The sequence below is a fragment of the Neltuma alba genome, unplaced genomic scaffold, assembly GCF_004799145.2.
Source record: "Neltuma alba isolate B1F8T4 unplaced genomic scaffold, ASM479914v2 tig00010802_pilon, whole genome shotgun sequence".
Taxonomy (NCBI): domain Eukaryota; kingdom Viridiplantae; phylum Streptophyta; class Magnoliopsida; order Fabales; family Fabaceae; genus Neltuma; species Neltuma alba.
The window spans coordinates 548,223-570,458 of record NW_021635616.1 but is presented as its reverse complement, the minus strand read 5'-3'; the positions used below and the strand labels follow the sequence as shown (position 1 = coordinate 570,458).

The window sequence follows — 22,236 nt, the reverse complement described above, 5'->3', positions numbered from 1 at the left end:
CGACTCTTTGACATCGTCAAGGTAAGTTTTTTTTTTTTTTTAAAAAAATACAATATTTATTTTTTAAGTTTGCTTTTATTGTGATTTTAATTTTTCAAGTTTTAAATTATAAATTTATTTTTTATTTTATTATAAGAATTAATATTTTAAATGATAGAAAATTTGAAAAACCATAGTTGAAAGGGCAAAAATTGTATTTACCTTTTTTTAAGATTAAATTATACTACATCTGGTTCTAATTATAAGAACTAGTTGACTAATTTGAGAAAATTAAGAAAAGAAATCAAGTTAGTTATTTGTAATAAATATGTGTTATCTTTCCTAAAATATCTTTGCTAATTAAGTGTGTTGGTTAACATTATTATTATTAGAATGACTATCTTGAAAATATATATATAAATATGAGAGGCAAAATAGATTTGGGTCTTATATTTAGAACCAGAATAAAAGTCAAATAAAGTCTTATACTGAGATCGGAAATAGTACAAAATCTCTTTAGATAGGAAAAATCACAAATAAACCCTTAAAAATATATAAAATTACAATTTAAGTTCCTGAATTAAGAAAATTGCCATCAAGATCATATCTTGAGTAGGAACTAGCAATGTTATGTAAAAGAAAATAATAAGTAGACCATTAGTAATAACAAGCATAATATTAAAAATTACAAGTTAAGCATTCCAAATAATAAGAATGTACTACCAAAAAACAAATACCAAATTAAGTATTTCAAATAACAAATTAGTTGAGTATTTTAAATAATAGCAAGACAATTTAGTTTTTTCGCCGGTATTTTATAATTTATATTTAAGATTTTATCATTGGTTGTAATTTTGCAAATTAAAAAACTTAGATTGTAATTTTATATTTTAGGCTATTCTTTTTTCCTTTACTCATGTCCATTTTTATATTTCAATAATAAAAACTTTATGATTTTTTTAATAAAAAATACTTTACAAATGAGTTGAGTCCCAACTCATTACATACGTCTCAAAATTCAAAAAGTTCTTATAAATTGTCCGTCATTGAAATTTTTGCATCAGTAATGAAATTTAAAGTTACAATGAGTTGCAAGTTAACTTTTTATTTATTAGACCAACTTTATTAGTTAAAATTTTTTAATTAACAATCAAGTCATTACTTATGTCTTTGGTGTTTTACATGACTATTTCAATAAAAGCCAGAGGCTTGTTTGAAAAGGGATTAAACTTTCAAAAGTAGTTTTTCAATCATATTACCTCCTCTTCTTAATATAATATTTTGTTTGATTTTTATTTTAGTCATAAATATAAGATTTCAGCTATAAAAAAAAGGCTTATTTCATTAACATTCATCACACATTAAGCATTTCATTTTTAGTTTTATCTATTTATTTATTAGATTTTATACCAATTATTTTCAATTTCAATATACGCTAATCACGTAGTTTATAATAAAGATAGCAGCATGCATTGAAGATATACTTGTTGGCAAGAGAAAATATATTGAAGATATACTTATTAATTCAGCTTCTGCCGATTTCATTGTTAGAGGGTGTTTGGATGAAATTTAAATCATGATTTTAAAAATAATTTTACTGTATACAAAATAAATATATAAAAAATTTGTTTCTATTTATAGAAAAATATTTTTAAAAAACATTTATAGGGGAATCTAAACACTTTTTTAGTTTTATTTATTTTGATAGATTCTATTCATATTTGTTTCAAAAACGTCAATATCTCATTCCCCGGTTTCGCGACTCTCGAGCAGAAAAGGCGGGCTTTTAGCTTTCGATTCGGAGCCCACGGGGCGCCTGAGCACCTCAACCTTCACTGTTTCCGTCCCGTTAAAAAAATATGCGAGGGCAAGTGCCCCCGTTCCATCTGTGCCGTGTGATATCCGTACAGCGCCCCTCCTGCGGAATACTCCGTGATTCAGAGATTGCTCCTTGTAATCGCGAATCCGGGTCTCCCGATCATTTCGACCGCTTATCAACATCAAGTAACTAATTCCGTTCATAAAACACAGCTTCCTCCGCTACCAGAGAACACAACTTTGTCTTTTATCTATACCTGAACTGGAAAACGTCCCGTCCAGATCGTATTGCTGCACCAGTTAGGGTTAGTACAAGCAGTTTTTCTACATTTCTTCATCGTCGTCATATTGTTACTGGTGGGGGCGGATTTATAGTATTGAGAACTCTAGGGTTAATTCGTGGTCTACCTCGCTAATGAGTATTATATCACGTCGAATTTGATAGACATCTGGTGAGCACTGTCCGAATAGCTATTTCATGCAATCCTTTTGAGTTCAGAGTTCATTTTCTCTGGTAACTTTTTGTTATTGGAGACCAACATCCTCCCTTTTGGTGCACTGGAAGTTGTTGAATCCGCTGTCTAGTTTAATTGGCCTGAAATTTTATAATTGTTGCATTTGTTTGTGTATTTTCTCCGCAAGTTCTGTTTTAGGAGATAGCGCTCACTAGAGTGTACCCACGATTATCACTGAAACATACATCATTCAAAAGGCATTCCTGCAAGACATCGGCATCTTTATGCGAAAGGGACGTTATTTTCATTTTTTCCTAATGATTCCTATTCTTCCTCATGATGTTGCCCCATTTTGATGTTTCTACACCTAGAATGGATCGGAAGATCATTGAGCTAGACCAAGGATGGGACTATATGCAGAAGGGAATCACGAAGCTGAAGAACATCCTGGAAGGGTTACCAGAAAAACCTTTCAGTTCAGAGGAGTACATTATGTTATACACGTATCCTTTCCGTGGGATTGAGTAACTTATGATTAAATATTTGTAGTCTTCTCTAACCAGTCGCATAGTTTTGGATATTAGATCATTTCCTTAGCAATGCCGCAGCACAATCTATAACATGTGTACTCAAAAGCCACCATATGACTACTCTCAACAGCTCTATGATAAATACAAGGAGGCTTTTGATGAATACATCAAATCTACTGTAGGGAAACCTCCACTGTTTGTGTTTTTTTAACTGCCTTGCTGACACCCTTGTTTTAACTTGTCTTCTGAGTTGTGAATTTTTTATGTAACATGTCACTGAGTTCTTATAAAATTCTCGCTTTGACAGGTGTTGCCACCTTTAAGAGAGAAGCATGATGAATTTATGCTGAGGGAGCTAGTCAAAAGATGGGCTAACCACAAAGTTATGGTTAGGTGGCTTTCACGCTTCTTCCATTATCTTGATCGGTATTTCATTGCTCGTCGCTCGCTGCCTGCACTAAGTGCAGTTGGACTTGCTTGTTTCCGTGATTTGGTCAGTTGATATCTTGTACCCCTCTTGTCCACAGCCTGTGGCAGAATCTCTGTCTAGGCATTGCTCCTTTCACTCTGATCTGACCTTGTCATTTCTGTAAATTACAGGTCTACATGGAAGTACGGGCTAATGCTGGAGATGCTGTAATATCTATTGTAAGTTTATTGCTTCACATGGGGGTTGTATACGTTTTTGTGAATAATGACTGTTGGAATAACCATGCTTGTGAAACAGATTGACAAAGAACGCGAGGGAGAACAGATTGAGCGATCATTGTTGAAAAATGTTCTGGATATATTTGTTGAGATTGGCATGGGTCAAATGGACCAATACGAGCAAGATTTTGAAATCCAGATGCTTGATGATACTGCTACTTACTACAAAAGTAAGGCAACAAACTGGATTGAGGCTGACTCATGTCCAGATTATATGCTGAAGGCAAGTCTGTCTATGTTGGGCCTTTTTAATTGTTGTATCTTGTCAGTGGACTTGCTGTTGATGCTGCTTCTTTTAATGATTTAGGCTGAGGAATGCTTGAAAAGGGAAAGGGATAGAGTAGCGCATTACTTACACTCTAGCACAGAGCAGAAATTAGTGGAGGTCAGTATAAATAAATGGGTTCTTTTTCTTTGGGTCTCAGAAGTGCTATGAACTTATATGTTTCCTGCTATCTATCCCTAGATTGAACAATTACATCAGCTGTCAGGAGTTGCATAATCATGATATAACTAGAGTTTCGTGTTTGTACTTACTTGAATTTATATATTGTTAGACAACTCAATCTACTTTATTTGTTGTTGAGATTGTAACATATGTGAAGGGGTTATTGACTTATTGTATATATTTGTTTGGAGCCTCTTGTTCTTTATTCTTATCTAAGTTTTGAGGGAGATATTCAGGAGAGCATTTGTAATCGAAAATTACTGATTGCATTATTCTATAACTTACACTATTTTGTTGTCTTGTTTATTTTCTTGCTTAGGTTTTCTGTGAATTTTATTTTTTTTATTATTGTTATTGTAATATAATCTATTTATTTTTTATACTCTTATGTTTTTTCTGAATTTCTTTGCTTTAATTTTTTTTAAAATTTTTTTATAGAAAGTGCAACATGAGTTGCTTGTGACCCATGCAAATCACTTGCTTGAGAAGGAGCACTCTGGGTGTCGTGCATTGCTTAGAGATGATAAGGTCTTGAATCTTCTCATCACTACTCTATTTGCTGATCTTTATTTGTACGTTTTTGCCTACAAGGTCTTTGGATTACTAATTTCTTGATTCTTGGCATATTTAGGTGGAAGATCTCTCTAGAATGTATAGACTTTATCATAAAATACCTAAAGGTTTGGATCCTGTTGCTAATATATTCAAGCAGGTTGGTTGCATTATATTTTCTGATTAAAACAAACGTCTTTTGATCTAAAGTACTTCGAAATGCTGAAATGTCGATGGTTTTGTTGCAGCATATTACAGCTGAGGGAACAATGTTGGTCCAACAGGCTGAAGAAGCTTCTAACAGTCAGGTTTAATTTATTGCTTGCATTGACATTATTCTTTTTATTTCCTGCCAGCTCAAAATGTGACCATGGTAAACTGATTGCAATTATGTTATTGGATAGAATCATTGTATGGATGCTTAAGCCATGGGTAGCTTTATGTTAAAAAAGGCTTCAATTACTAACTTAAAATCTGTGTTAATGAAGTTTAACTGACAATACTGAGATTTGGGCTTTATTTAAATATACTGTCATTAGATTGCTCTGGTCGGTTTTGATAACACGTGGATTGGATTATGTGTGATTTTGTCTACTACATCATGGCGTGTTTGTACACTTGCTTGTGTATATTCTTGTGTGTGTTTTAATTTGGTTGTTTAAGTTCTATGCCTATTGTGTAATGGGTTTATGGCTCTACTACCTACCTAAAAAACTATTAATGCATGTGGTTTTATTTCAAATTTTGAGCACTTGATGATCCTATGATTTGTAGGGGTTAGACTTTTTGATTCTGCCATTAGAACTTGATTTGGTGCTACTTGCTGACAGTTATTTTTGTTTTTACCAGACAGCAAATGGCTCCGGCATTCAAGAACAAGTTAATCCCAACACTTCTAATTTTCTTTTTAATTTGTGAATGTCGTAGTAGATTGGAAGGTCTTATGGTTAACCACCTGATCCTGCAGGTCCTTGTCAGAAAATTCATTGAGCTTCATGACAAGTATATGGCATATGTTAATGATTGCTTTGTGAATCACACACTTTTTCACAAGGTTTGTTGATGCCATTGGAGTGATCCTGATGCATCATTTGAACAGCTTATAAATATTTCTTCTGGGGGATGAAACAATTGTTTAATATGCTTCAATGGGATGTCCAACAGGCTTTGAAAGAAGCTTTTGAAATATTCTGCAATAAAAATGTTGCTGGCAGTTCAAGCGCAGAACTTCTGGCTACATTCTGTGACAATGTTCTTAAGAAGGGTGGAAGTGAGAAGCTGAGTGATGAGGCCATAGAAGAAACCCTAGAGAAGGTATTATGTTGAATGGTTGTAATTATCGTATTTTGCACTGCAGTGCTTCAGTTTGTTAAACTTGTTCAAATGATACAGGTAGTCAAGCTTCTTGCATATATCAGTGATAAGGATCTGTTTGCTGAGTTTTACAGGTTTGTCCTTTTTCTTCTCTTGCTTTTAGTTGTTCCTCTATTTGTTTTTGGTTCCATATTAGGGTTTGATTACGTTCTCTACACTTTTATATTCGCAGGAAAAAGCTTGCTCGAAGGCTACTTTTTGACCGGAGTGCCAATGAGGACCATGAAAGGAGTATTTTGACCAAATTGAAGCAGCAATGTGGTGGACAGTTCACTTCAAAGATGGAAGGGATGGTCAGTAGGCCATGTTTGTCCCTTTTTAAATATGAGCTGTGTTAATATTTAGTATATAATGCAGAGTTTTACTTGTCACTGCCTTTCAGGTTACAGACTTGACATTAGCTAGGGATAATCAAACCAACTTTGAAGAATATCTTCATAGTCACCCAGATGTAAATCCTGGGATTGACATAACAGTTACTGTTCTTACCACTGGATTTTGGCCTAGTTACAAGTCTTTTGATCTCAATCTTCCTTTAGAAATGGTATGAAGATGGTCCATGATTTGGTTATCTCAAGTTTCCATTTTTGGTGTATTAGTTTTATGTTATGGGCCAATGAAATTTCTTTTTTTAACTCGTACTACACTCCCACATTGAATTTATTTTTGGTTTCAGGTCAGATGCGTGGAAGTTTTCAAGGGGTTTTATGAAACGAAAACAAAGCACAGGAAACTTACATGGATTTACTCTTTGGGGACTTGCAACATTAATGGTAAATTCGAACATAAAACCATTGAATTGATCGTGTCAACTTATCAGGCAATTCTTTTTCCTCTGGTTCCATTATTTTGAAATCTGGGGTAAAATTGGTGCTCAAGATTTATGGCTTCTTGTCTGAAATCACTTCTTGTCTGTATTTCACAGGCCGCCGCCCTTCTTTTATTTAATAGTGCAGATAGATTGAGTTATTCAGAGATTATGACTCAGCTGAACTTAACCCATGAAGACCTGGTTCGGTTACTCCATTCCTTGTCATGTGCAAAATATAAGATACTTGCTAAGGAGCCGAGTACGAAAACCATCTCTCCAAATGATAGCTTTGAGTTCAACTCCAAATTTACTGACCGAATGAGGAGAATCAAGGTTCAAATTGATATCTTTGGTTTAGGATATTGAATTATTCTCTTTTTCTTTTTTATAAATAAATCACAATTTTGGTTTTTTTGATTCTCGATTGTAGATTCCTCTTCCGCCTGTTGATGAAAGGAAAAAAGTAGTAGAAGACGTTGACAAAGATAGGCGATATGCTATTGATGCTGCAATCGTGCGCATTATGAAGAGCAGGAAAATTTTGGGTCATCAGCAATTAGTTTTGGAATGTGTTGAACAGCTGAGCCGCATGTTCAAGGTATAACTTGTCTACTTACAGACTTGGGTCATGAATGAATTTCTGTGCTTAATTCAATTTGCAATCGTTGAAATTGGATTTGCAGCCTGATGTCAAAGCAATCAAGAAACGGATTGAAGATCTCATCACCCGAGACTATCTGGAAAGAGATAAAGATAATTCAAACACTTATAGGTATTTAGCTTGAGAAAGACCATTGATATATAAAATGTTCTATATTATCGTGTTGAGGCCCGCCCGCAAGCGAAGTGGGATGGGCGGAAATGGAATACAAAGTATAGCAAAATCTTAATGGCTGCAAAGTGGTGTAAATGCTGTTTATTGGGGGGCGCTTATTCAGCACTGGAGAGATTTGACGGAAGGAGCGATAATTTTTAATCACCAAATAAACCATACTGTGAACTAACCTTAGTCGTCTATACATTAATGATACATATTCTCATAATTTTTCCCCCCTTGGTAAAAGACAAAAGAAGTGGCTGCTAAGTTCCATTTTCGTGACCCAAGTCTTAGCGTTGACCCTAGTTTTTTTTTTTTTTTGCATCAAATTAATATAACCTTCACCATAGGTGTCGGGTCGCCCGTAGCAAAGTTTGGAAATCATTTTGGTAGCAATAATCTTATTCAACCTGCTGCCGTCAACTGATTTCTGAGAGGATTTTTTTTTTTTTGATAAAATAAGGGGAAATTTAAACAACGTGTTTTCCCCTCCTCTTTTCGGTGGACCTAAAGCCAGGTGAAAAGCGGGGTCACTGGTGCAAAAATTTTAATCGCTCCATTATTATTGTTAGTTATTTCTTGGTAAATGATGGAAATAGGTGCCACTGGGAACTCAAGGTGACAGGCGTCACAACCAAAGGCTAGTTTACTCGTGGCAAAATATTTGAATCCGCGAGCAAAATGATAGATATATGGGAATACATTCCTCCTGTTGGAAAGTTGATTTTGTATTTTGGTTCCGAGCGTAAGATTTATTCTCTATATTTATCATTTTTTTTAAAACAACATTATATTAATACTTCTTAGTAAAATGGTGGCTCTTTTTTTTTTTTTTTTTTTTAACAATGGTTTAAATAAAATACCACCATAAATACAAGTATTTTAAGACAAACATGTTATATTCATTATAATTAACTAATTTGACTTTTTTAACTTAATTAAATTAGTTACATCAGTTTTACATTTTGGACGAGTAGCGATTTCCTCATCAAAATTAAAGACTATTACCTTTAGTCATAAACATAAAAATTACTTAAAAATTTAATTTAATTTTAAATATAAGATTCTAATTTACTCATTCATTTTTAGTTATTGTACATGTTAAAGGACGTGTAATCTAATGCAATGACTAGCAATAGTATTTTAAAAAAAAAACAATACTTATTTATTATAAATAACTAATTTAACTAATTTTTTTAATATTTAAAAATTAATTGTCTAGTTCTTAATAATACAAAAAGAGAGGAGAAGCCACGCGAACTTTATCATTTTTACATAATTCTGCATCACCTTTAGTTTTGGAACAGTTTTTCCACATGAGGCTATTGATACAAATCCTTTTCATCAATATTTATGATCTACATACAAAGTCAATCAACAAAACTCTGTATATTGGAGTCTGGAGATCAGAGAGAATAATATGAGCATCACAAGGGATTCTCAATTTCCATTGCCCATTATTTGTTGCTCGTAGAGATCCAAGCATCACTATTGACTAAAAAGAGGAATCTCCATTACGGTAGTTATGGAGCGGGCGGCCAGCTAAGAATGGTTTATTTCACCTCGGGTGCTCAACCTGCAACTGCAACCACGTCATACTATGTAAGGAGCTACTTATCAAACAAGAAGCAATAGTTAAAAAGAAATGCAGCAGTGCATGGAGATTTAGTTAAGGAGAAAGATTGAACAATCTTCAATTAAAATATAGAAGTTTCTTCACTCGAAAAAAATATAAAAGTTTCTAGCTTTGTTCAACAGAAAACACAAGCAAACTATTTTCAAATACATCTTCCACATTGAGCTGACACCTTTTTCAATAAATTTTATCCTGAGGCTAATAAAAGTCAACTGTTACAAATTATTTGAAATAACCTAGTTTCGGTCGCAGGTCATAGGCCTCTTGCATGTTGCCCCACATCCTCGACAAGTTTGATAAAGATGTAAACATCATCAAATGGAGTAAAACTTGTACTTCCTTCGGTCCTCAATCCTCATTATCACGATTCTTAAAAAGTGGTGGTTAATACCTTAAAATTTGTAGAAGAATGTGACTTTCTAATTTTGCCCTCAATTGGTCTCCGCAATGAAGTCCCCAGCTGAACAAACCATTAACAATAAGAAACTCTATTCCCATGAAACATAATGAGACCAACAATAAATGAATGAGGGGCAGGATTGAGAAAATTCACAAACACTATATGTTTGTCCTATATTTTGGATCAAGTAGTGAGTAGGTAGTTTACTCTATAATTAGGATGGCGTATAATTCTGGACTGCCCTCCACTGCAGTTTTAAGATGCCGCCAAAGGAAAAGAAACTAAACAGCCTGTTCGGCATTCCAGTTGGGAAGGAATTCCATTCGCATGATATACATTACCTAGTATACTCTTGTTACCCTTATTGATATCTTATTAGTATTTTCTTTTAAGGGTATAGTGTTATTTTCATCCACAAAATCGTTTTTATAAATAACATTTTCCCATCAGTCTCATTCCATAATGTGGACTTAACAAAGCAAGGATATAAATATTCCTGAATCAGGCTACCATGGACGGGGAGTAATGCAATGACGGGAATACGATTACCTGTCAGGTTCCAGAAAAGGAAGCACGAACTTGATTGTCTCCGACATAAAATTGATTTATGTAATAATACGTATAGTCCACTCCCTTCAGGAAAAGAAAAGCAAGAAGAAATGCAATATAGGAGTTAGAGACGCTTCATAAATTAATTTATCAATGGTTGAACAGAACTTTTAAAACAAAGAAGTACTTGAAGTCTTGAATACCTCTAAGCTAACGACACATTAGCAGCAATTTCCTGCTACGTATTCTTCATGATTCTTGTTATTTCCTTTCTGCTTCTTGTTACTTCTCCATCAGCAATGTAGACAGGACATAGATGGTCCCTTTAAATCCCAATATATAGGAAAATCTGCATATAAAATTTGTAACTCATAAAAAAATGCCAGTAAGAAATAAAAGTTAGCAAGGAAAATAAAAATTCACGTTCACGAAATTTTATTTTATTTTTATTATATTTGGGGTGTGGGTTCGATTAGCTTATATACATTCTGACTCTGGTTTCTCTAGAGAGCTTGGATCGAGAGAAGGATAAATAGGTCTCATGCTAATTCCGAAACTCCCAATCCCCGGCAGATAGAAACTTACAGATTGACAAGATAACAATTCCTCTAATAGAAGACCAAAGAATGGCAATTAATATCAAAGTCTGATGTCCATCCATATCTGCCTTCGACCATGATCTCAATGTACCAACCCTCCACATATCAAAAGAAGCTCAGAATTGTTCTTGAGTGGTCCCCAGAATCCTTGTGCCTCCAAATTCAACACTATCATGAGAGTTGCCATGGCATTCATCCTTGAACACATCAAAAAGCAACCACATCTGCCTGAATGTAAGGCAAGCATGAATTGATTGGCCTTGCAAGATGGTAAGAGAAATTCCGCTTGCAAGATAATGAACTTTACCACTCATAATACAGCTCAGTCATTTTCTTTTTCCAAGCAAAAGTACATGACCAAGAATCACATGTTCTTCCCAAGCCAGAAGCCTCTTCACAACAAAATGGAACCTTCATCGACTGATGGCCTCCATGGCAAGCCGGACTAATCGCAGCAACCCCTCAACATCTTGAAAGTTAAAATCAAGAGCCTTCTTAACCGAGGAGATGCCGTCCGCATGCTTCCCCTCCCTTAAGCTCGAATGAGCAGCTGAAAAAGCAATCCGTGATTTCCTTGAGGCTTCCATGGCAAAATTCACATCCTGGGCCTGCAATCATCAATGTGATTTTATGTGCATACTGACAAAATACAACCAGAGTAAAGCAAACAACTAAGCTAGATTTCAGTTTTTGCCTATGAAAACTAATGACTTGACAAGATGGTGCATGAACAATAGCACTATCAAAAAGATAGCATTTGATTCTACCAAATTTTGAATTGTTCAAAAGCGAACCTTACCTATATGCATACTCCATCACTGGAGCTCCAATCTTAAGATTCTGATCCCATAATAGGAAAATTCTATTAAAAAAGAATGTATACTTACAAAATCAAGCAATCGCATAATATTCGAACGATTTCGGCCAGGAATGACATGGGCGCCAGCAACTTGGGGAGAACTGACACCCTTGGGCAAGGCAAACTTTTCTACCGCAGCAGAGTTGTTAACATTGTCAATATCAGAGGCAGATGAGGAAGGCGACTCACCTGACAAAAATGAAACAATTTACAAGGTTATAATATAGAGATCATACTGCAAGGCATGTACTCCAATCCATCATTCCTTGCAATCTTACAACAATTGGCAAAGGTGAGAAGAAGAAACAATAGTCCACAAGATTTTCAACTATCTTGAGGGCAGGGACACTGGTATGAAAAAAAATAAGTGAAGTTTTTAAGCTCAAATGAATTATTTCCAGACCACATTATGTCATTACCAATAGGAACAATTTGTAAAGCTGACTGCAGCTCATGCCGATCTCTGTTTGCAGCGTGGTGTGAGGAATATATTACCCTCATATATGCTACCTCCATGCATTTGTAGGCCAAAGCAGCAGCAGCCATGTCCTTTAATTTCTCATATTCATGGGCACAAAACCTATCAAACAGAAAATATCAGGAATGCAAATCCACTAAAAGATCTGATATCCAACCATAAAGGCAATGATTTACTGCATGCAAATAAACTACAGAAAGGTCATGGGAAATCCATCATTTTTTTATGAAGCTGAATTGTTCCAAAACAAGCTCACATCGCAAAAATTACAACTTATTCCCATCACAAAGAGAAAGTGATAAAAGATTGATTGACAAAGTTACAAAGAAAGTAACAGGATTTGTTTTGAGACCTGTTTGCGTGGGTTGAGGAAACAAAGATATAAATACAAAGGATAACAAGGCCAAAGAAGAACCAAATGTTTCTGTTATGACAGCTATACTCTATTACTCACAGTTGGAAGTGAAAGAATGCATCCTAGGCCTCTACGACACAAACGATGGATTCACATGCCTATGTTAAGGAAAGAAAATATAAGGAACGAAATACAATTTGAATCACAAAATCAAAATTTACATTTGCTCCAACGTCTACAATCTCGTATATACCATGGCATTTACACCAATTGGTGCTAGTTGATTCATTTTGTTCAATTTTCATTAACAGAAAGAATTTAGAAACTTAAAACAAGCACCAGTAACAATAACTCCCATTTTTAAGGTCAGGGTTCATATGACCGTGATGATAAATCCCTACCTAAGGCCTACATATTAATATAAATATCTCACTAATTACATGCTGAAAGTTGTGTGCCAAAACTAAAAGCATGATTAAGAATAAACAATGCTTACTCGCACAATTTTGCTGTGCTACTGTACATTTGCTTTGATTGAATCATCTCATTATGTTTAGCATTATTGTCATTATTGCCAGATTCTAATAGAGAAGCTCCATGAAGAAACTTCAGGGCTGCCTGGAAGTAAAGCCCAGTGCTCTCAGCGGATCCTGAATTCTGCACAATACACCCCACATTTCAAAATTAAGGCCAAGAAGACCAAAAGACAACAAACTGCAGAAGACATTATATGAAAAAGAACCTTGAGACGATCAGCCAAATGCTTCAGATCTGTAGCCTCTTTCACAGCATTGTTGGCAGCATGACTGGAAGAATCCCTTCTAGTTGGACTGGGTGCATCTAGCTCCTTAGATCTCCGTCCATTAAGTGTGGGATGTTTGGAGCTAATGTGCTGAGTTCCATTTTGGTGGTCGGCCTTTCTGATCTGCTTCTTTTGCAGCTTTGTTACATCATCAACTCTGGAGGGGTCAACAACCGAATCTGCAGTTCCTTTGTGAAAACCAGCAGAAGGTTGTGGGCCACGATCCACTGTCTCAATTTGAGCTCCTCCCAAGGGTGGCGTTGACAGAGACTTCTCTTTTCCAAGTATTTCTTGATCAGTTCTTTCTGAGATAGACCTCTTTGAAGATCTTTCAGCATCAAAGTCCAGACTTTGATTCTGACTATGGGAGGGCAACGCTTCCTGTTTAATGGCATCCACACTAGCCTCTTGAAACTCTTTCCCCCTATTCAACTGGTTCTCTTTTCTCCTACTATCATTCCCTGTACAATCTTTCTTACCAGTATGTATATTCTCACTTTTGTCAGATTTAAACCCAAACTTTTCCTGTAACTTGGTTTTATTATCCCCATGGTTTGCCTCAGAGAGAGGAGATTGGTCTTGTAATTGACCGGGTGAACTAGCATTCTTGACCTTTTCTCCCTTGGGCTCTGATTTACGGCTTTCATTGTTGCCTTTTGAACACGATCCTCTTCCAGCCTTCCTTGGAAGAGACGTGTTAGCACCATAAATGTCAGTTCTCTCTTCACTTTGGCACTGATCCTTAATTAGCTCCCCATCAGGGTAGGTCCCATTTTGACCTACAGGGTCCACATCACCATTTGTATAATGGCTTGTTGCCATGTCTGGATACAAAGTTTGATCTTTAAATTTAGTGTCTGGCATATGATTGACATCCTTATCTTGGCAATCAAGCTTGGAAGATCCATGAGACCTACTATGGATCAAAGTTGAAGATTTATTCTTTCTAGCTGTCCCAGAACGGTCACTTCCACCATCATCTTCACCATCTGAACATCTTCTTGGACTACCCATGGCACCAGCATCAAGAGAGTCATCCTTCCCCTTATTTGTAAGCTTATCCGGATTTAGAAGTCTCATAGGCGATGAAGAAACTGATTCCACTGGTGAACCTTTCACCTCCTGGAAACCAGCTTTGGTTTTATGTGAACCAGAAACTTTAGAAGAGCTAGAAGTGGCAGCAGCAGTGGCCTGAACTGAATCTAAATCCCCTTTCAAACAATCCATACCATCCAAGCTTCGCTGTGACAGCGTGCTCCCTGGATCTTGCCTGAACTTCTGGTTCTTTGTCTGACTCATTTTTTTGTCTGTCCTACCACTACCTTTACTAGTACTTGACTCTCTACCGTCAGATTTTGATACTCTAGACTTCTTTTCCTTTCTAGAGGCAGTAAGCTCATCCTGGATGGAAACCCCGTTCTCCTGTACATGATCACCCGTGCTACAAGTTTGAGTATCCTGATACTCCCTAGTATTTCTCTTTTTTCCAATAGAAACTTGTAGCTTATCTTTTCCACTGTATTTTGAGTCCCTTGAAGAGAAACTATCTTTATGTTTAGATTGATTCTTGCCACATGATGTAGTTGTGTTGCTGCTATTCAAGCCATGATCCACTTTCTTAGCAGTTCTACGATGCTCTGGAATCCAATCTTCATCTGTAGAAAACACTCCATCAGTCTTACTTTTCTTGAATGATCTAGAACTATCTTGATCAGGGCCTCTTTTGCTTTTCACCGTCAAATTCTTTGTATCACCTGTCAAGACAGCTCAAATAATTAAGATATCATAAAGCAAAATTTAACATCTTGCAAGTCAATATATCAAATACTGCGATGATAAGTATGATGAATATCTGTTTCAAACTACCTATATCAGAATTGTCCTCCAGTATCTTATGTTTAGTTTTATGCTTCTCCACAGGAGCATTGAGAACATTCACTGTGGGAGATTTGTTCACATCATTTAAACTCCTGCTTTTCACAGAGGACTGCAAGCCTTTCTTTACAGAAGATGACAACGGAAAGGATCCATCTTTAGTTGCTGCATTTGACATCTCTTTTGCAAATTTTTTCTTTCCATCAGGAAGTGCATGCAGACTATGGCTCAGCCAATGTTGGTTGGAGTGCTGAGAATTTGACAATGTTCCACCAACAACACTTCCAAATGTATTTTGCAGATTGCTTTGTCCTTCAGGAGGTGGGCCTTGGTATAGGGTAATAAGTGCTTTAGTGGTTTCATCCTCACTAACACTACATCGATTCATGTCAGGCCTGCAAATTTAAATGTACATTGTTAGAGATTTGAATGGAAGCATTTAGTTACTTTCCTATATTATCCAATATGATTAATGTAAGCCGCTCTGATTATATATTACTAAAGTACTCAAACTTCATCAGAAATTTTGTTATGAAAAAATCTTTTTTTTTTAAATGGGGTTATGAAAAAAATCTTTTAAATATGAGTAGTCACTTAATTGAAACTTACAGCCAGTCAAGCATACTACAAAGCCACTTTTCAGGTAAGTGGTCAGGATTTGTGCCTGAAGGAAGAAGGCGCCATTTCTGGCATCGATCACATTGTACCCAGTTATCTTCAGAAACAACAGAGGTTGCAGTCACAGGAGCCTCTTTTCCTTTATCCACATCTGTGCCATGCCCATTTGCACTGCACCGGACTAGATTTGTGGCTGTTTTAGGATACACATCAGATGATAGTGGCTTAACAATTTTAGTAGCACCTGATCTCTCTGTTTCTGCAGAAATACTTGCAGAGGTTCTCCTCTTAGACACCTCAGAGTCCTTTAATTTTTCTACATAAGGAGTTTCCAAGGAATCCAATCTATCCTCCTCTTCCTCAAATTCCCCGAAAAAATCTCTGTAAGCATCCCTAGCCCTTCCATGATCCTTTTGTACCTTGACACCTTCATTTTCAATTTTAGACGTAGCACCATCATCAAAACTCTTCTTTGTTTTAGGCGGCAATAGGTTACCGACCCTCAAGGTCTGTTTTCCCCCCTCTGAAACCATGGTGCCATGACCTCCCTTTGACTTCTTCTTGCCCCTGCGAATGGGATGTTCTCTGACAACAGGTAATGCAATACCATCCTGTTCACCTATCTGAAAAGCATTCTCGGGAGGCTCTGTGTGTTCATAGTTTAAAGCTGTCCTGGCTTTAGATTCAGCTGTTACTGAGTCACAAATTTTAACTCTGTGAGCCTTGTCTTTGACTGTGTAAGCAGATAAATCATCAACAGAGTTGTAAATCTTATCTTCTACTGCTTTTCTTCCTGAACCAGCCTGACCCTTTTGAACAAAACCATTCACTTCAGTAGATTTTGGATCTGCTTGCTCCTTTTGTGCATGATCAGAGAAGATCTTCTCCCTTGCCATACTCTTGCTAGCTTCCTTCGATTTATCACATAGGTCACCAACTTCCTTTACTGAGTCATCACAGAATGAACTGGATAAAAGCGGTAGCTTCAAGGTTTTTGAAACAAGCTCGTCAGTAGTCAACCCATCATTATTCTGCTCCTTCCTGGATAAAACTCCATTTCTATTAACATCACCCTTAAATTCCAATGAAGATCTGCATCCCTCCACAGACTTTATTTTCTCCCCTCCTAACAATTTTCTGTCACTCCGTACAGTAATAGATTCATTTAGTAACATGCCAGAACTTTCTCCCCCGTCCACATGAACCTCATCAGGCATAAATTCTTTGGAATCTGTTTCTTCTCCAATTAATTGAATAAGATCATCAGGAAGAGGAGACAACAGCATAGGAAGGGATGTCATAATCTGTTTCAAGACACCATCATAAAACTTCTAATCTCTTCATGCAATACATGACAAAAAATAGAAAATCAAATTTTGAGCAGATAATTCACCTGAAGGATGCTAGATGGAGATTCAAAAGGTGCATCTTTAGGCCCACGAGATATCCCTTCACCTTCTGAAGGGCTGTCATCCAATGATGATGATGGTGACACGTCAAGGCCAAGTCCACTGTAGATTGCAGCATTTCTCTGTGTTGGCAAATTATCAGTGCCCATTTTGATTCGAACCTTCAGTGTCTTCTGATCTGACAAGCTGGTAGATTTCATGCCTGTAGATTCGTATTTACCAGAGATTGCCTCAACACAAGTGGTTGTTGGACAATTTTCTTGGCTGACCCCATGATTTGATGAGGGCACCTTAATTGCAGGAATCTCGAAGGAACTAGTAGAATTTGGTCCAAGTCCTGATAAATGAGTTGCAGTTGAAGAATGCACAGCTTGCCCAGCCTGTTTGTAATACATTAGATGTTTTAACAAAATCCAAAATCAAAAATCATACAAGGGTCTATGAAACCTCATATACAATCAACTTAATTACAAGTTCAATCACATTTTGGCCAGCCTCATAATGGTAGAGTGAATGCACCTCCAGTTGTGAATCGCTAGAACAGTTGGCTGTATTTTGACTATGAACTTTTGATGGAATCCTTGGATGCGACCGAACAGGAGAGTGCTGATGCATAGGTAAGAATGATCCATATCCACCGAATTTTGCCCCTATTAGAACGGGTTATTTACTGAATATCATTAAAACAAGAACTCTTGACTTTGTAAGCCCTCACTTAGAAGAAATAATTCTAACAGGTTACAGACAACAACTTACCCAGATTCTCTGCAGAAACCCCACCTTCAAAATCTTTCTGAAAGTGTCCCAGAACAACTTGAATCTTTTCATCCTTAGAAAAACAAAAGTCCAGTAGCTCAATGTTAGAAGAAGAAGAAGAAGAAGAAGCAGGACCAGTAACCAAAAACAAAAACAATCAAAAAGGTTGGAGTGAACACGTTTATAATGCAAAAACAGATAGCATTCCCTGATGCAATAACCAAAAGACGTTGACATGGGTCGACTAATTATCTCACTCGTGGCATCATTTTCCAACTGGGAAGTTTCCTCAATTCACAAGACTTTCAAACCCGAAATGGTAAGATATGCATTTCATGATGTCGTAATTAATCTGGACAACACTGGCGAAACGATTTCAATATCTTGCAGTGTTCACTGCACGTTATTTATACCTGCCTAAGGAGAAACTAAATTCTATAACTGTAGACAGGAGTTCACATACAAAAATCCGCCAAAAATGAACAATTTGTTTCTACGTGCATAGGTAAAGAGAAAAGGAAATTCATTTACGCAATGAGGCTCATTCATATAGCGTTTCAATAAGTACTTAATCAGGAAGGCTAAGCAAAAAATTAAAATGTCTTCATTTGCCTAATGCTCCAAGTTGAGATCACAAAATTAGCATTTAGTAATCTTCTTTGACACCCTCTGTTTACATACATACATACATACATACATGTGTTTGTGTAGAAGACACAACACGTTTAATAAAACATATAATTCAGCACTGCACATCTCCAAATTAACTAATTTTTACGAATTATGGAAACAGCAGACACCTTGGATCTAAGAAAGTGAAACAAGTGAACACAAATAATTTGGCCACACAAAACCATAATTAACTAGAAAATCAGAGAGAAACAACGCAAATATCCTTACGATATAAGAGAGGGAAACATCGGGATCGACGCTCCCCTCATCATATTCATGATTCGGGTATGAGCATGCCTCCCCTTCTTCAAGGTCGGACTCGTCCATCTCAGTCCTCCCACCACCAGCACCACCAAAGCCTAGCCCTGGCCCCTTTCTCCCATCCCGACTTCCCACCGAAATCATCCACAAAAATATGCTAAAAAAATCATACCCTCCAACTTAAACCTCCACATTCACAACCCGAAATCCACATCCAAGTTTCTTTTTTCAATCCAATTCCCAGAATCGAAATCCCCGAGGAATTCGTCAAACAATGTTGAAAATCCACACGATCGTGGACTCGAGTAAAAATCACGAACTCGAATTGTATTTTCCAATCAGCGAAATGCACAATCTTTACACAGGATTCTCTAGAATTATAAGAAAACCTCTGAGTCTCTGAATCTTATTGGGCAGCAGTTCTATAGCTCGGATACATCAATCGCTCTGCGTTTCTGGTTTTCGGTGAATCCAGCAGCCGCGTTTTCTACTGTTATTTTTATTTTCTTATTAATTTTCGTATTTTTCGTCAAAAAATATATATTAATCCCACGGTTAGAAAGACAGCCACCGGGATAAGATGAGGGAAAGGAAAGCATACATGTTTTTTACGTTTTTTTTTTGACTTGGCATGTTGAATAAATCATCAATCAACTATAATAAATAAAATATATGATAAATTGTATTGTTTATGACATATAATTTTCACTTTCAATTTCATCTAAACAATAGATTAGACCCCCCAAAAAAAATTTTGATTTTTCTAACCCTAAAAACCTCCTCTTCTTTCAAAGGCTCTTTCATAGACCAAAGCATGTCCATATCTGAATTATTTTTTTACATTATTTATTATAAAGGAAATAAGATTAAGTAACCTACCAGATGGTTGTTGATTGTCCTTAAAATCAAGTCCCGCAACAAGGCACCGTTAAAAAAAAATAATAAAAAAAAAAGAAATCAAACGAGACGCTGTTTGTTCAGCCCAAAAAAAAAAATGGCCTGAATTAAACCATTGCGGCTCCGTCTATGACCATGATGCGGAATAACCTGCGGGCTTCTTCCTTGCATCGCTCCATTTGGAGGTATTTTTTTCCTTAAACAAAAAGGCTTGAGGTCAATACTTTCGCACCTAAAAAAGGCCCTCCAAGACTCGCCAGAAGATGACGAAGATGATTTGTTAGATGAAAGAAATACGCCGCACTAAACAGCAGAGTAATGGCATCAAGCTCTCGAGTTTACTTTGAATGCTTGTGCTGGAGAAATATCAGTCAAGTTATATTCAGACGCCTGGAATTATAGGGGTAGGTATTACCAAACTAACAAACATTAACCAAGTAGATTTAACCGACATTGCCGTAGGGATTAAAGTATGGTTCATTACAGAACTAGGATTCCCATAAACGCCGTTTAATTCGTTCAATGAGCGGTTTCAACAAGAGGCTACAAAGTGGCAGAGAGAGGTTCTGCAAATTCAAATGACGCTCCTAAAATCCACTTTCATCTCATAGACACTCCACAGTTCAGGCACCTGATTCTCATACTTTGCCACGTACTTCTCCACGAAACGCTTCTTATCCGGCAACAGCACGGTAGACAAGCTCAGAGTCTTCTTGATCAACCCCTTCAATCGCAGAGCCTGAACAACTGAACACCTAGGCTTGATTCTCTTTTCCAGGCTGAAAAACAACACCACTGGACATCTCGCTATCATCCCCGAAGGCCAACCCATCTTGTTCACGAGGAAGTCCATTGCTTTCGTTATTTTATCCTCCGATAGAAGCATACAATTCGGATGCTTTCTGAATGACATTAGAATCTCATCCTCCGACCAGCCCCACCTCTGGTATACCTCGTAACAGCGATTATATATCGATCTATTACCTGCCATTACGTGAATCGCTAACACAAATGTCGACTTGGTTGGATCGAATCCCATCTCCTTGATCTCTTCAACGGTCTTCACAAATTGATCATTCTTTTGAATAAGCGCCTCAGGGAAATGAGCGAGCAACAATGCAAGGCATGATTCTGGCACACCCGTTGCTCTCAGAACGGAGAGATTTGGTAAGAGCTTCTTCGAATGGTCTTCCAGAAAAATCCACGACGTTCGCTTCAAGGCAGAAGCGACCTTCTCATCAGACAGCAACACACTTTTGAGAAAATGGTAAGAAGGAATTATCTGTTTCTCCAAGCTTCTTGTCAAAACGGTTGGGTCTGCAGCGAGGATTCTTGCGAGGTCAGACCTGGAAATCCCTATGGAGTGAAAGAATTCGAGCTTCGGCAAAAGGATTTCTTTGGGATTGGCTAAAAGGAGCGACGGACGCTTCCTGACGATATTTGAAATCTGAGATTTTGAGAGGCCGTGTTCTCTGAGCAGTGTTAGGACAGAGTCCGGTCTCTCTCTTGAATGCAGCTGCACCTTCTGCGAAACTGAAGTAGCAGCTTCTGGAGCCAATCCACAAGACTCTATGAGGTAAGTGATAGTGAAATTCGAATTATTTGCTTCGATTTTGAAGGAGACTGGTCTGGGAGATGATCGGTTTAGAAAAAAGAACAAGAACTGTGCATTTGAAACCCCAAAATTCTGCTTGGATTTCCTGGAAGGAAATGCGCAAGAAATAGTTCGATTAACCATCATGGGACACTGGAACTGTAATGCTTCCATCCTACAATTCGTTAGAGGACAAGAGTGATGGTAAGGCTATTGGGCACAAGGCGACAACGGAATAGCCACCCAGTTCCTTCGTTCTTTGTTAGGCCTACCCAGTTTCTCCTCCTCTCCTCTACTTGGCATAGCTAACGTTGGAGTTTCATCCCTGGATTTAGAAGGCGAAGGTGAATAGCTGAAAACTGAAGCTGGGCAACGCAAACAATGACTACAGGCGTAATAGCTATTAGGAAAACGAAAAGATAAGGATGTTACTTATCTTTATTTTTAAAAATGAAATAAAATTATAAAATTAAAATCACTCTATGATGAATTAATTATAAATATAGGATAAAAAATAGTACTTAATTTTCCCCCCCATCTTATTCCTCCTTAATTACAAGTTATTAGCATACTTTTAATTTTAATTCCTTGACAACACTTGAGTAGAATCATTAATCATTAATTTCAATGAAAAACAAATTAAAAAGTCACATTTTCTTTTACAAATTTTAAAATATTAGTGGAATTATTAATTTCCATGAAAAACAAATTAAAAAGTCACTTTTTTTTTTGACAAATTTAGAAATACATCCCCAACAGAGTACACTTCTTCACAAATAAATAATTTGCATTTGTTATATAATATAACTCCCACTTTTGGTCCAATAAATATAATAACTAACGCAAAATAAAAATTAGACACGGTTTTTCTTGTATAACATGCAATATGAAAATTTGATTATGCTGCCAATAACATAAGTTATCACAAATTTCACTATTTATTAGACTTGTTGTGCTTGAGCGAAACCATTCGCTTCAAGAATA

The 22,236-nt window shown here is 36.6% G+C and overlaps 3 protein-coding genes and 1 long non-coding RNA gene across 13 annotated transcripts; 1 reads left to right on the top strand and 3 right to left on the bottom strand.

Annotated features, from left to right (window-relative positions):
* Positions 1-1,837: 1,837 nt before the first annotated feature.
* On the top strand, positions 1,838-7,726 carry LOC114759253 (cullin-1). 5 transcript variants are annotated; one of them, XM_028948399.1, is made up of 21 exons: positions 1,838-2,102; positions 2,624-2,755; positions 2,861-2,960; positions 3,090-3,275; positions 3,383-3,430; positions 3,510-3,713; positions 3,798-3,875; positions 4,377-4,466; positions 4,570-4,650; positions 4,739-4,798; positions 5,340-5,369; positions 5,458-5,544; positions 5,655-5,804; positions 5,883-5,938; positions 6,037-6,157; positions 6,247-6,408; positions 6,541-6,684; positions 6,790-7,008; positions 7,106-7,273; positions 7,359-7,491; positions 7,533-7,726. In XM_028948399.1, the coding sequence occupies exons 2-20, from the start codon at positions 2,625-2,627 to the stop codon at positions 7,458-7,460; spliced, it is 2,217 nt and encodes a 738-aa protein (XP_028804232.1). In that variant the 5' UTR covers positions 1,838-2,102; position 2,624; the 3' UTR covers positions 7,461-7,491; positions 7,533-7,726. The 5 variants fall into 5 exon arrangements, 4 of the variants coding, with proteins under 4 accessions (XP_028804232.1, XP_028804231.1, XP_028804233.1 ...); XM_028948398.1 differs by having other exon boundaries at positions 7,359-7,726; XM_028948400.1 differs by having other exon boundaries at positions 1,838-2,154; positions 7,359-7,726.
* A 1,010-nt stretch (positions 7,727-8,736) lies between these two features.
* LOC114759174 (uncharacterized) lies at positions 8,737-19,143 on the bottom strand. 6 transcript variants are annotated; one of them, XM_028948280.1, is made up of 16 exons: positions 18,729-19,143; positions 17,829-17,901; positions 17,556-17,722; positions 17,057-17,452; positions 15,655-16,967; positions 15,037-15,440; positions 13,111-14,924; positions 12,865-13,025; positions 11,955-12,115; positions 11,564-11,724; positions 10,984-11,284; positions 10,663-10,904; positions 10,281-10,426; positions 10,078-10,161; positions 9,520-9,588; positions 8,737-9,074 (listed from the first exon to the last, which is right to left on the bottom strand). In XM_028948280.1, the coding sequence occupies exons 1-11, from the start codon at positions 18,903-18,905 to the stop codon at positions 11,090-11,092; spliced, it is 5,022 nt and encodes a 1,673-aa protein (XP_028804113.1). In that variant the 5' UTR covers positions 18,906-19,143; the 3' UTR covers positions 8,737-9,074; positions 9,520-9,588; positions 10,078-10,161; positions 10,281-10,426; positions 10,663-10,904; positions 10,984-11,089. The 6 variants fall into 6 exon arrangements, with proteins under 6 accessions (XP_028804113.1, XP_028804110.1, XP_028804111.1 ...); XM_028948277.1 differs by having other exon boundaries at positions 10,663-11,284; XM_028948278.1 differs by having other exon boundaries at positions 8,737-9,068; positions 10,663-11,284.
* Positions 8,742-21,919, bottom strand: LOC114759183 (uncharacterized). The gene is made up of 2 exons (XR_003741891.1): positions 21,889-21,919; positions 8,742-9,090 (listed from the first exon to the last, which is right to left on the bottom strand). It is a non-coding gene; the product is annotated as an uncharacterized LOC114759183 (long non-coding RNA).
* On the bottom strand, positions 20,118-21,718 carry LOC114759177 (transcription termination factor MTERF9, chloroplastic-like). The gene has a single exon (XM_028948289.1). It carries the CDS (start codon positions 21,424-21,426, stop codon positions 20,233-20,235), a length of 1,194 nt encoding a protein of 397 aa, XP_028804122.1. The 5' UTR covers positions 21,427-21,718; the 3' UTR covers positions 20,118-20,232.
* Positions 21,920-22,236: the final 317 nt, after the last annotated feature.

What these genes read in the sequence shown, in the direction of transcription:
- LOC114759253 (XM_028948399.1), top strand. Translation starts at nt 2,625, where the DNA reads ATGGATCGGAAGATCATTGAGCTAGACCAAGGATGGGACTATATGCAG. An exon ending in CTGTTTGCTGAGTTTTACAG is followed by an intron (nt 5,939 to 6,036) that starts GTTTGTCCTTTT and finishes TTATATTCGCAG; the next exon opens with GAAAAAGCTTGCTCGAAGGC. An exon ending in CTTCAAAGATGGAAGGGATG is followed by an intron (nt 6,158 to 6,246) that starts GTCAGTAGGCCA and finishes ACTGCCTTTCAG; the next exon opens with GTTACAGACTTGACATTAGC.
- LOC114759174 (XM_028948277.1), bottom strand. Translation starts at nt 18,905, where the DNA reads ATGATTTCGGTGGGAAGTCGGGATGGGAGAAAGGGGCCAGGGCTAGGC. An exon ending in ATTATGAGGCTGGCCAAAAT is followed by an intron (nt 17,453 to 17,555) that starts GTGATTGAACTT and finishes TATTACAAACAG; the next exon opens with GCTGGGCAAGCTGTGCATTC. An exon ending in GGAGGACAATTCTGATATAG is followed by an intron (nt 14,925 to 15,036) that starts GTAGTTTGAAAC and finishes CTGTCTTGACAG; the next exon opens with GTGATACAAAGAATTTGACG.
- LOC114759177 (XM_028948289.1), bottom strand. Translation starts at nt 21,426, where the DNA reads ATGGAAGCATTACAGTTCCAGTGTCCCATGATGGTTAATCGAACTATT.